The sequence below is a fragment of the Mesoplodon bidens genome (genome assembly GCF_964165515.1).
Source record: "Mesoplodon bidens genome assembly, chromosome: 3".
In the NCBI taxonomy this organism is placed as follows: Eukaryota; Metazoa; Chordata; class Mammalia; order Artiodactyla; family Ziphiidae; genus Mesoplodon; species Mesoplodon bidens.
In genome coordinates, this window is record NC_138178.1 from 140041274 (window position 1) to 140054449 (window position 13176).

The 13176-nt window shown below is 38.8% G+C and overlaps 1 protein-coding gene across 1 annotated transcript in view; it reads right to left on the reverse strand.

The window, feature by feature from the left end:
- KCNH5 (potassium voltage-gated channel subfamily H member 5) overlaps positions 1–13176 on the reverse strand; it is a gene marked incomplete at both ends in the record, with an annotated part of 359387 nt that overhangs the window by 319711 nt on the left and 26500 nt on the right. The window contains one exon of the mRNA XM_081228128.1: positions 1879–2002. Coding sequence (XP_081084254.1) covers positions 1879–2002 — 124 coding nt within the window. The remainder of the gene's footprint in view (positions 1–1878; positions 2003–13176) is intronic.

Consider the following 13176-nt stretch of genomic DNA (forward strand, 5'->3'; position numbering starts at 1 on the left):
GTGATTCTGATTCAATAGGTTTAAGATGAGGTCTGAGAATCTGTGTTTTGCAAAACCTCTCTAAGTGATTCCCATGTATAGTCAGGTTTAGACCCCATATGAAATCCCTACCCTCCATGAAGATGTAGAATATATATGTGTATGCATATAATGTTTTGCAGCACAAATGGGTAGAAAAAAAGATAAATAAATCACTGTTTCCCTGGGCAAATCCCTTAACCTAACTCTAACTCAGTTTTTCCTCTGAAAAATAACGAATATGGAGTAAAAAATAATTCAGACCCCTTGCAGTTCTAAAATAACATGATTTTGGTACTTAGTTAAGTGTGAGCTTTAAAGAAAAATTAACTCAAGGGAAAAACATCCCATCTGGCCTTACTGAAATATTGTGAAAAGTTTTCGGTTCTAAATTGGTTCCTTATATAGAATTTCCTTTTCTTTTTTATGATCTTTTTTGGTAATAGTCTCTTTAAGCTCACAGATATGGAATGTTTTAAAAGAATTGTTATAAATAATATAAATGCCAGATTCTATTTTACATAAGTCAAACAAAATAGCAGTGGTACAATGTACCAACATAACAAAGTATGTGTGATTTACACAGTATGAAAGAACTTTATTTTGATTTTTTAAAATGTTCAAAAACCATGTCCTACTTGGTTGGGGTTGTTGCCTCTACTTTGTTCAATACAGTTTTAGCAACTCAAGAAGTGCTGATGACATCAATGTTCCTCTGATATAGGATGTCCCTTTGATCGCTTGGCACCTAGAATAGTTTGTGGCCCATAGAGGGTGATCAAAAAATATTTATTGAATGAATTAATAAATTCACAGTTATGCAAAAATATTGCTCTTTGCAAAAGTTCTCACCGGTGGCTCTTAAACTATGTATTTCTATTGACAGTTTAGCCTCCTTAACATTTTAATATAATTTTTACCCTATAGTTTTCATAGGTTCTGTTACCAATTCCAATCTGGGTGTGTAGTGGGTGGTGGAGAGTTTCCCTATACCAACAACAAGCAATTCTAGGGACACCAGCTGGGTGTCCTATGACTCAACTCAATTCTGACACTACCTACCTGCAGATAGCATCACATTCCACAGGTTAAACATTGAGGGTTCAGTCCTACAAGACTACCCTCCACCAGACTTCAGGAATCAGTCACAAGCCTAGGTCGTTGCCTGTGCTTCTGACCCACCTAATACAGATTGGAGGTTCCCATGACACCCTTCTTAAACTTCAGCACCAGTTACAAGCAGAGGTTGTTATGTGTACTTCTGACAAACAGCTGTATATCAGAGGTTCCCATGACCTCTTCCTTTGGTTTGAATAATTTGCTAGAGAGACTCACAGAGCTAAGAGAAACATGTTGCTTACCAGACTACTGGTTTATTATAAAAGGATATAACTCAGAAACAGGCAGATGGAAGAGATGCACAGGACAAGGTATGGGGCTTCCATGCCCTCACCAGACATGCCACTCTCGGCACTTCCACATGTTGCCCAAACTGGAAGGCCTCAGAACCTGTCCTCTGAGTTTTTATGGAGGCTTCATTACACAGTCATAATTGATTAACTCATTGCCACTGGTATTGATTCAACCTCCAGCCCCTCTCCAGGAGACTGGGGAGAGGGCATGGTACTAATCACATGGTTGGTTCCTCTGGCAGCCAACCCCGTCTTTAGGTTACCTAAGGGCTTTCCAAAAGTCACCTCATTAACATATAACAAGAAATTCCAAGAGTTTTGGGAGCTCTGTACCAAGAACTGGGTGCAAGACCAAATCACAGTGAGTCTAAGTAAATTTAAGCCTTTTAACCACATTCAACATTTAGTTAAACTTTAGAAAACATTCCTGAGCTGTTCTCTTACCTACCTGCAAGTGCTACTTTTCTGCATGACATCAGCTCGATGATACCCAGAGAGTTTGCAAAAACCGTCATTACTATAAACTACAGGCCAATCCACAATCTGGGCATTTCCCAGTAGGAAACTCGATTCTAAAGGAGAAAGAAGAAAAGGGAAGTTTTTTAGCTTCATTAAACAATGTACTTCTTTCAAGTAATTAAAACAACAAATTCATAAAAATAAACAAATATAACTATGGTTTGTTATGGTACAAATAATAAAACGTATCCTTGAAACTGGCATTATTAGTTTAGCATGATCAGCAAGTGAGATCTGCAATGAGTACAAGATTTCCATATAAACTAAAAACTCCATTGAAAAGAAGCCAGTTTACAATACTCTTTGCATTCAAGTAAACACTACACTATGAAAACAAAGCATGGTTAATATTAAATAAATGTTAATGACTATAATAATCACAGCTAAAAACAGTTCAATTTATTAAGACTAAGGGCTATAGTCACTTCTCTACAAACTGAGAATAATAAACTTAATAACACAGACAAATTTGGATGACTCATCCAAAAATTGTATTAATGTAATTTTGACATGATGGGACAAATTCTTTGTCCATCAGTTTGATCTAGAGAAGTCTAATTTAAAATCAAATTTTTAAATAAAGTCCCTTTTTAAAATAAAATGATTCAAAGACATTATTTTCAACCACATGCTACACAGAATTTGGAAATTACCATTATTCTAAATAAAAGAAACACCTCTGGTCTGTTTTGCATGGAGAAGTGGTTTTGCTTTAGGTATAAAAATTAATACAAAAAATAATATCTTTTGCATATACCTTGATTGAAAATCCAACAGTTTTAGGCAGTAACTTTAGCAGTTTTGTAGGTCAAATGATATATATGTTAACATCAAAATTAAAACAATATTAAAATATAAAACAAAATTATTTTAAAAATAAATGTCAATATTTTACAAGTAGATTTTTAAGGGAATACTATACTTCAAAATATCTACCTAGGGCTTCCCTGGTGGCACAGTGGTTGAGAGTCCACCTGCCGATTCAGGGGACACGGTTTCGTGCCCCAGTCTGGGAAGATCCCACATGCCGCGGAGCGGCTAGGCCCGTGAGCCACGGCCACTGAGCCTGCGTGTCCAGAGCCTGTGCTCTGCAATGGGAGAGGCCACAACAGTGAGAGGCCCGCGTACCGCGAAAAAAAAAAAATCTACCTAAAAAAATCTTCTTTGAACTCATATTGAGTGGTGTACTGAAGAGAAATTAACTTATGAGTAGATGACTTGAAGTTTAAATTCTGACTCACAGTTGTTCTTCTTATAAATAACAATGCAAGTCACTGACTAAGTAGCTGCTTAGTAAAAGGTACTGCTCTGGATCAGACAATGGGATAAAATAAAGATCAATAAACCATGCCCTTTACTCTCAAACAACTTACATATTAAGAAAAACAAATATGTAACCAAGTACAATTTACAAGAACAGATGCCAAATCAAGAAGCATGGGCCAACATATGGGAAAAAAAAATCTGTTTCAAGGCACTAAAAGACAATCAAAAGTGGATAGAAACTGGAAAAGACAAACCCTTGAAAAAAGGAAGACACATTAGGTGAGATATTCATTTAACTGTCCATTCCCCTGAGAGCACATCTCAGTTTGTATAGTTCATGGGTGATAGAGCTCAAACAGAAAAGTCTTATGGGGCTAAAAAGTCAAAGGTCATAATTTGGGACTGCCAAAGCAGCTTGAAGTTAAGGTGGAATTCCTTTAACATATGGAGCCATAAACCTGTATATAAATCTACCTCAAATCCTCCTCTGTGACCTAAACTGCATGCATAGGATGAGACTACAAGGAACCCATCATGTCTTGCAATGACTAGAAGGCTAAAGAGGTAGGCAGAAACTTCATCAGCTTCCCAAAGCTATAGGAGAAATTTTGGAGTTCGAGTCCTATCAAGTTAGAGAAGTTTGGCAAATACCTTGAGCTTTCCATTAATTCCACAGAAGGGCTTACTTCAGGAATAAAAATCAAGTCTCAGGATAAAGGGTTATGACCTGAGACTAAGATCAAAAATGTAGAAAATAGACTCATACTAAAAAAAAAAAAAAATTAAAGTCATAATTAAGGTGACACACCAGTAATTTAACCACCTGCTAAAATAAAATGAAATCCTCTTCAGAGGAAAATAATGAAGTCCAAAATCTCTACATTGTATCAATACAATGTCCGTATACAATTAAAAATTATTAGGCATGCAAAGAAACAGGAAACTGTAACAATAATCAAGAGAAAAAATAGGCAATAGAGAGGTTGAGATGGGAACATAGAAATAAAAAATACAATCTCTGAAATAAAAAACTGAATAGATTTAACAATATATTGGACACTAAAAAAGAAAGGACAGTTTAAAAACATATCAATGTAAATTATTGCAAACTGAAGCAAAAAGAGAAAATAACTGAAAAGATGTCCTGAGACAATATCAAGCAATCTAAAATATATGTAGCTGAGTCTGGGGGAAAAAAACAGAATAGGACACAAATGTTATTTAGATAAAGAATGACTAAAATTTTTCAAATAGCATGGAAAATAGCAACACAGAGATCTTAGCTCAGTAAACCTCAAGCAAGATACACCAAAGGAAGCAACAGTAGGAAGATGACAGTAAAATTGCTAATGAAAAATAAGGGAAAAAGTTTTTAAACATCAAAAACAAAGATACATTATTTATATGTGTTATATTTTGGGGAGATGTAATAACTACAGCATACAAAGCATGAAAAACAAAGGAAGCCAGAAATCAATGGAATGACATCTTTAAAATACTGAGAGAAAAATGTTTATCAACCTAGACTTTTAGAGAGCAAAGATATCCTTCAAAATTGAAGGTCAAATAAAGACATGCTCAGAAACAAAAGCTGGGAGAAACCATTGCCAGCAGAATCACAATAAAACAAATGTAATAGGTATTTTAGCTGAAAAAATAATAATAGTAACAATAATAATAACAATAACCTCCACAAAAAAAGTCAAGAAGGGAAAAACAAACAACAGATAGGACAAATAGAAAATAAACCACAGGATGGTAGCCCTAAATCCAACTATATCAAGTATTACATTAAATGTAAATGGAATAAACACACTAATTATAAGACAGAAATTTTCAGACTGGATTTTTAAAAAAGAATAGAAACTGATAGTCTAGTATTTTAAGAGAGCCATTTAAAGTATAAAGAGATAGATAGGGACTTCCCTGGTGGTCCAGTGGATAAGACTTCACCTTCCAATACAGGGGGTGTGGGTTCAATCCCTGGTCAGTGAGCTAAAATCCCACATGCCTCAGGGACAAAAAAAACAAAACATAAAACAGAAGCAATATTGTAACAAGTTCAATAAAGACTTTAAAAAATTTTTAATTTGAAAATTGAAAGTGAAAGTGTGGGGGAAAATACACTACTCAAATACTAAGCATAAGAAGGTAAGTCTGCCCATGATAATACAAAATAAAGTAGCTGAAGACAAAGGGTAATAGAAATAAAGAGGGGCATTTAATAATAATAAAGGAGTCAATTCATTAAGAAGATACAGCACTCCCAAATGCATATGAAAGTAATGAAAGTGCTTCAAAATGCATGAAGAAAAAAAATGACATAACTAGGATAGACAATTTCACAATAATAAAGGAAGATATTAACCTTCTGCCTTAACTAGCAGAACAACCAGATGAAGAACTGATTTAGAGTATAGAACATTTGACCAACACCAACACTATCAACTAACTCAAACGAACTGACATTTATAGGACACCCCACACTACACTACAGAATACACATTCTTTTCCAGTGCGTGTGGAAATTCCACCAAGATGTAACTGACTTTGAGCCACAAAAATTGTCAATAAATTCCAAAGTATTGAAATTACTAAAGTATATTTTCTGACTTCAAAGTAATTAAATCAGGTGAGAGCGGAGGAAGATGGTGGAAGAGTAAGACGCGGAGATCACCTTCCTCCCCACAGATACATCAGAAATTCATCTACACGTGGAACAACTCCTACAGAACACCTACTGAACGCTGACAGAAGACCTCAGACCCCCCAAAAGGAAACAAACTCCCCATATACCAAGGTAGGACAAAAGAAAAAAGAATAAACAGAGACAAATGGATAGGGACGGGACCTGCACCAGTGGGAGGGAGCCGTGAAGGAGAAAAGCTTTCCACACACTAGAAGCCCCTTCGCGGGCGGAGACTGCAGGTGGCGTAGGGGGAAAGCTTCGGAGTAGCGGAGGAGAGCACAGCAACAGGGGTGTGGAGGGCAAAGCGGAGAGATTCCGGCACAGAGGATCGGTGCCCTCAGGCACACACCAGCCTGAGAGGCTTGTCTGCTCGGCCGCCGGGGCGGGCGGGGCTGGGAGCTGAGGCTCGGGTATCGGTCGGAGCGCAGGGAGAGGACTGGGGCTGGAGGCAGGAAGAGAGCCTGAAGGGGTTAGTGCACCACGGCTAGCCCGGAGGGAGTCCGGGGAAAGGGTCTGGAGCTGCCGAAGAGGCGAGAGACTTTTTCTTCCCTTTTGTTTCCTGCTGCGCGAGGAGAGGGCATTAAGAGCGCTGCTTAAAGAAGCTCCAGAGACGGGCGCGAGCCGCGAGGCTAAAGGCGCGGACCCCGGAGACGGGCGTGGGACGCTGCGGCTGCTGCTGCCGCCGCCACAAGGCCTATGTGCGAGCGCAGGTCACTGTCCACCCCGCCTTCCGGGGAGCCTGTGCAGCCCGCCACTGCCGGGGTCCCGGGAACCAGGAACGGCTTCCCCGGGAAAGCGCACGGAGCGCCTCGGGCTGGTGCAACGTCACGCCGGCCTCTGCCGCCACAGGCCCACCCCACACTGCGCGCCCCTCCCTCCCCTCTGCCTGAGTGAGCCAGAGCCCCCGAATCAGCGGCTCCTTTAAACCCGTCCTGTCTGAGCGAAGAACGGACGCCCTCCGGCGACCTACGCGCAGAGGCGGGGCCAGGTCCAAGGCTGAGACCCGGGAGCTGTGAGAGCAGAGACAGGGAAATCTCTCTGTGCAGCCTCGGAGGCAACGGATTAAAGCTCCACGGTCCACTTGATGTGCCCTGCGTCTGTGGAGTGCATGAATGGACAGCGAATCATCCCAAATTGAGGAGGTGGACTTTGAGGACAAGATTTAAGACTTTTTCCCCTTTTCCTCTTTTTACAACGAATTATCCCAAATTAAGGAGGTGGACTTTGAGAGCAAGATTTCAGACTTTTCCCCCTTTTCCTCTTTTTACAACGAATTATCCCAAATTGAGGAGGTGGACTTTGAGAGCAAGATTTTCGATTTTTCCCCCTGCTCTCTTTTTGTGAATGTGTATGTGTATGCTTCTGTGTGAGATTTTCTCAGTATAGCTTTGCTTCCACCATATGTCCCAGGGTTCTATCGGTCCGTTTTTTTTTTCAATAATTACTTTTTAATTTTAATGATGCTACTATATTTTATACTTTATTCTATTTTACTTTACCTGCTCTTTCTTTTTTTCCTAACTTCCCTTCCTCCCTCCCTCCACCCCTCCTTTCTTTCTTTCTCTTTCTTTCCTTCCTCCCTCCCTCCCACCCTTCTTCCTTTCACTCTTTCTTTTTCTTTCCTTCCTCCCTCCCTCCCGTCTTTCTTTCTTTCCTTCCTCGCTCCCTCCCTTCTTCCATTCACTCTTTTTCTTTCCTTCCTCCCTCCCTCCTTTCTTTCTTTCTTTCCGTCCTTCCTCCCTCCCTCCCCCCTTTCTTTCTTTCTTTCTTCCTTCCTTCCTTTCTTTCCTTCTTCCTTTCTCTCTCTCTTTCTTTCTTCTACTAATTCTTTCTTTCTACTTTTTCTCCCTTTTATTCTGAGCCGGGTAGATGAAAGGCTCTTGGTGCTGCAGCCAGGAGTCAGTGCTGTGCCTCTGAAGTGGGAGAGCCAACTTCAGGACACAGGTCCACAAGAGACCTCCCAGCTCCACATAATATCAAGCGGCGAAAATCTCCCAGAGATCTCCATCTCAACACCAGCACCCAGCTTCAGTCAACGACCAGCAAGCTACAGTGCTGGTCACCCTATGCCAAGCAACTAGCAAGGCAGGAACACAACCCCACCCATTAGCAGAGAGGCTGCCTAAAAACATAATAAGGACACAGGCACCCCAAAACACACCACCAGACGTGGACCTGTCCACCAGAAAGACAAGATCGAGCCTCAACCACCAGAACACAGGCACTAGTCCCCCCCACCAGGAAGCCTACACAACCTACTGAAACAACCTTAGCCACTGGGGACAGACACCAAAAACAACGGGAACTACGAGTCTGCAGCCTGCAAAAAGGAGACCCCAAACACAGTAACATAAGCAAAATGAGAAGACAGAAAAACACACAGCAGGTGAAGGAGCAAGATAAAAACCTACCAGACCTAACAAATGAAGAGGTAATAGGCAGTCTACCTGAAAAAGAATTCAGAATAATGATAGTAAAGCTGATCCAAAATTCTATTTCCAAGATCCAAAATCTTGGAAATAGAAGAGACAAAATGCAAGAAACAGTTAACAAGGACCTAGAAGAACTAAAGATGAATCAAGCATCAATTAAAAACACAATAAATGAAATGAAAAATACTCTAGATGGGATCAATAGCAGAATAACTGAGGCAGAAGAACAGATAACTGAGGTGGAAGATAAAATAGTGGAAATAACTGATGCAGAGCAAAATAAAGAAAAAAGAATGAAAAGAACAGAGGACGGTCTCAGAGACCTCTGGGACAACATTAAATGCACCAACATTCGAATTATAGGGGTTCCAGAAGAAGAAGAGAAAAAGAAAGGGACTGAGAAAATATTTGAAGAGATTATAGTTGAAAACTTCCCTAATATGGGAAAGGAAATAGTTAATCAAGTCCAAGAGGCACAGAGAGTCCCATACAGAATAAATCCAAGGAGAAATATGCCAAGACACATATTAATCAAACAGTCAAAAATTAAACACAAAGAAATCATATGAAATGCAGCAAGGGAAAAAAAAACAAATAACACACAAGAGAATCCCCATTAGGTGAACAGCTGATCTCTCAGCTGAAACACTACAAGCCAGAAGGGAGTGGCAGGACATAATTAAAGTGATGAAGGAGAAAAACCTGCAACCAAGATTACTCTACCCAGCAAGGATCTCATTCAGATTTGATGGAGAAATTAAAACCTTCACAGACAAGCAAAAGCTGAGAGAGTTCAGCACCATCAAACCAGCTTTACAACAAATGCTAAAGGAACTTCTCTAGGCAAGAAACACAACAGAAGGAATATACCTACAATAACGAACCCAAAGCAATTAAGGAAATGGGAATAGGAACATACATATCAATAATTACCTTAAATGTAAATGGACTAAATGCTCCCACCAAAAGACACAGATGGGCTGAATGGATACAAAAACAAGACCCATATATATGCTGTCTACAAGAGACCCACTTCAGACCTAGAGACCCATACAGATTGAAAGTAAGGGGATGGAAAAAGATATTCCATGCAAATGGAAATCAAAAGAAAGCTGGAGTAGCAATTCTCATATCAGACAAAATAGACTTTAAACTAAAGACTATTAGAAGAGACAAAGAAGGACACTACATAATGATAAAGGGATCGATCCAAGAAGAAGATATAACAATTGTAAATATTTATGCACCCAACATAGGAGCACCTCCATACATAAGGCAAATACTAACAGCCATAAAAGGGGAAATCGACAGTAACACAACCATAGTAGGGGACTTTAACACCCCACTTTCACCAATGGACAGATCATACAAAATGAAAATAAATAAGGAAACACAAGCTTTAAATGATACATTAAACAAGATGGACTTAATTGATATTTATAGGACATTCCATCCAAAAACAACAGAATACACATTTTTCTCAAGTGCTCATGGAACATTCTCCAGGATAGATCATATCTTGGGTCACAAATCAAGCCTTGGTAAATTTAAGAAAATTGAAATTGTATCAAGTATCTTTTCTGACCACAATGCTATGAGACTAGACATCAATTACAGGAAAAGATCTGTAAAAAATACAAACACATGGAGGCTAAACAATACACTACTCAATAACGAAGTATTCACTGAAGAAATCAAAGAGGAAATTAAAAAATACCTAGAAACAAATGACAATGGAGACATGACCACCCAAAACCTATGGGACGAAGCAAAAGCAGTTCTAAGGGGGAAGTATATAGCAATACAATCCCACCTTAAGAAACAGGAAACATCTCCAGTAAACAACCCGACCCTGCACCTAAAGCAATTAGAGAAAGAAGAACAAAAAAACCCCAAAGTTAGCAGAAGGAAAGAAATCATAAAGATCAGAACAGAAATAAATGAAAAACAAATGAAGGAAACGATAGCAAAGATCAATAAAACTAAAAGCTGGTTCTTTGAAAAGATAAACAAAATTGACAAACCATTAGCCAGACTCATCAAGAAAAAAAGGGAGAAGACTCAAATCAATAGAATTAGAAATGAAAAAGGAGAAGTAACAACTGACACTGCAGAAATGAAAAAGATCATGAGAGATTACTACAAGAAACTCTATGCCAATAAAATGGACAACCTGGAAGAAATGGACAAATTCTTAGAAATGCACAACCTGCCAAGACTGAATCAGGAAGAAAGAGAAAATATGAATAGACCAATCATAAGCACTGAAATTGAAGCTGTGATTAAAAATCTTCCAACAAACAAAAGCCCAGGACCAGATGGCTTCACAGGCGAATTCTATCAAACATTTAGAGAAGAGCTAACACCTATCCTTCTCAAACTCTTCCACAATATAGCAGAGGGAGGAACACACCCAAACTCATTCTACAAGGCCACCATCGCCTTGATACCAAAACCAGGCAAGGATGTCACAAAGAAAGAAAACTACAGGCCAATATCACTGATGAACATAGATGCAAAAATCCTCAACAAAATACTAGCAAACAATTCAACAGCACATTAAAAATAGCATACACCATGATCAAGTGGGGTTTATTCCAGGAATGCAAGGATTCTTCAATATACGCAAATCAATCAATGTGATACACCATATTAACAAACTGAAGGAGAAAAACCATATGATCAACTCAATAGATGCAGAAAAAGCTTTTGACAAAATTCAACACCCATTTATGATAAAAACCCTGCAGAAATTAGGCATAGAGGGAACTTTCCTCAACATAATAAAGGCCATATATGACAAACCCACAGCCAACATTGTCCTCAATGGTGAAAAACTGAAACCATTTCCACTAAGATCAGGAACAAGACAAGGCTGCCCACTCTCACCACTCTTATTCAACTTAGTTTTGGAAGTTTTAGCTACAGCAATCAGAGAAGAAAAGGAAATAAAAGGAATCCAAATTGGAAAAGAAGAAGTAAAGCTGTCACTGTTTGCAGATGACATGATACTATACATAGAGAATCCTAAAGATGCTACCAGAAAACTACTAGAGCTAATCAATGCATTTGGTAAAGTAGCAGGATACAAAATTAATGCACAGAAATCTCTGGCATTCCTGTACACTAATGATGAAAAATCTGAAAATGAAATCAAGAAAACACTCCCATTTACCATTGAAACAAAAAGAATAAAATATCTAGGAATAAACCTACCTAAGGAGACAAAAGACCTGTATGCAGAAAATTATAAGACACTGATGAAAGAAATTAAAGATGATACAAATAGATGGAGAGATATACCATGCTCCTGGATTGGAAGAATCAATATTGTGAAAATGACTCTACTACCCAAAGCAATCTACAGATTCAATGCAATCCCTATCAAACTACCACTGGCATTTTTCACAGAACTAGAACAAAACATTTCAAAATTTGTTTGGAAAAACGAAAGACCCTGAATAGCCAAAGCAATCTTGAGAACGAAAAACGGAGCTGGAGGAATCAGGCTCCCTGACTTCAGACTATACTACAAAGCTACAGTAATTAAGACAGTGTGGTACTGGCATAAAAACAGAAAGATAGATCAGTGGATCAGGATAGAAAGCCCAGAGATGAACCCACGCACATATGGCCAACTTATCTTTGATAAAGGAGGCAGGAATGTACAGTGGAGAAAGGACAGCCTCTTCAATAAGTGGTGCTGGGAAAACTGGAGAGGGACATGTAAAAGTTTGAGATTAGATCATTCCCTAACACCATACACAAAAATAAGCTCAAAATGGATTAAAGACTTAAATGTAAGGCCAGAAACTATCAAATTCTTAGAGGAAAACATAGGTAGAACACTCTATGACATAAATCACAGCAAGATCCTTTTGGACCCACCTCCTAGAGAAATGGAAATAAAAACAAAGATAAACAAATGGGACCTAATGAAACTTCAAAGCTTTTGCACAGCAAAGGAAACCATAAACAAGACCAAAAGACAACCCTCAGAATGGGAGAAAATATTTGCAAATGAAGCAACTGACAAAGGATTAATCTCCAAAATTTATAAACAGCTCATGCAGCTCAATAGCAAAAAAACAAACAACCCAATCCAAAAATGGGCAGAAGACTTAAATAGGCATTTCTCCAAAGAAGATATACAGACTGCCAACAAACACATGAAAGAATGCTCAACATCATTCATCATTAGAGAAATGCAAATCAAAACTACAATGAGATATCATCTCACACCAGTCAGAATGGCCATCATCAAGGAATCTAGAAACAATAAATGCTGGAGAGGGTGTGGAGAAAAGGGAACACTCTTGCACTGCTGGTGGGAATGTGAATTGGTACAGCCACTATGGAGAACAGTATGGAGGTTCCTTAAAAAACTAAAAATAGAACTACCATATGACCCAGCAATCCCACTACTAGGCATATACCCTGAGAAAACCATAATTCAAAAAGAGACATGTACCAAAATGTTCATTGCAGCTCTATTCACAATAGCCCAGAGATGGAAACAACCTAAGTGTCCATCATCGGATGAATGGATAAAGAAGATGTGGCACATATATACAATGGAATATTAGCCATAAAAAGAAACGAAACTGAGCTATGTAATGAGGTGGATAGACCTAGAGTCTGTCATACAGAGTGAAGTAAGTCAGAAAGAGAAAGACAAATACCGTATGCTAACACATATATATGGAATTAAAAAAAAAAATGTCATGAAGAACCTAGGGGTAAAACGGGAATAAAGACACAGACCTACTTGAGAATGGACTTGAGGATATGGGGAGGGGGAAGGGTAAGCTGTGACAAAGCGAAAGAGAGGCATGGACAT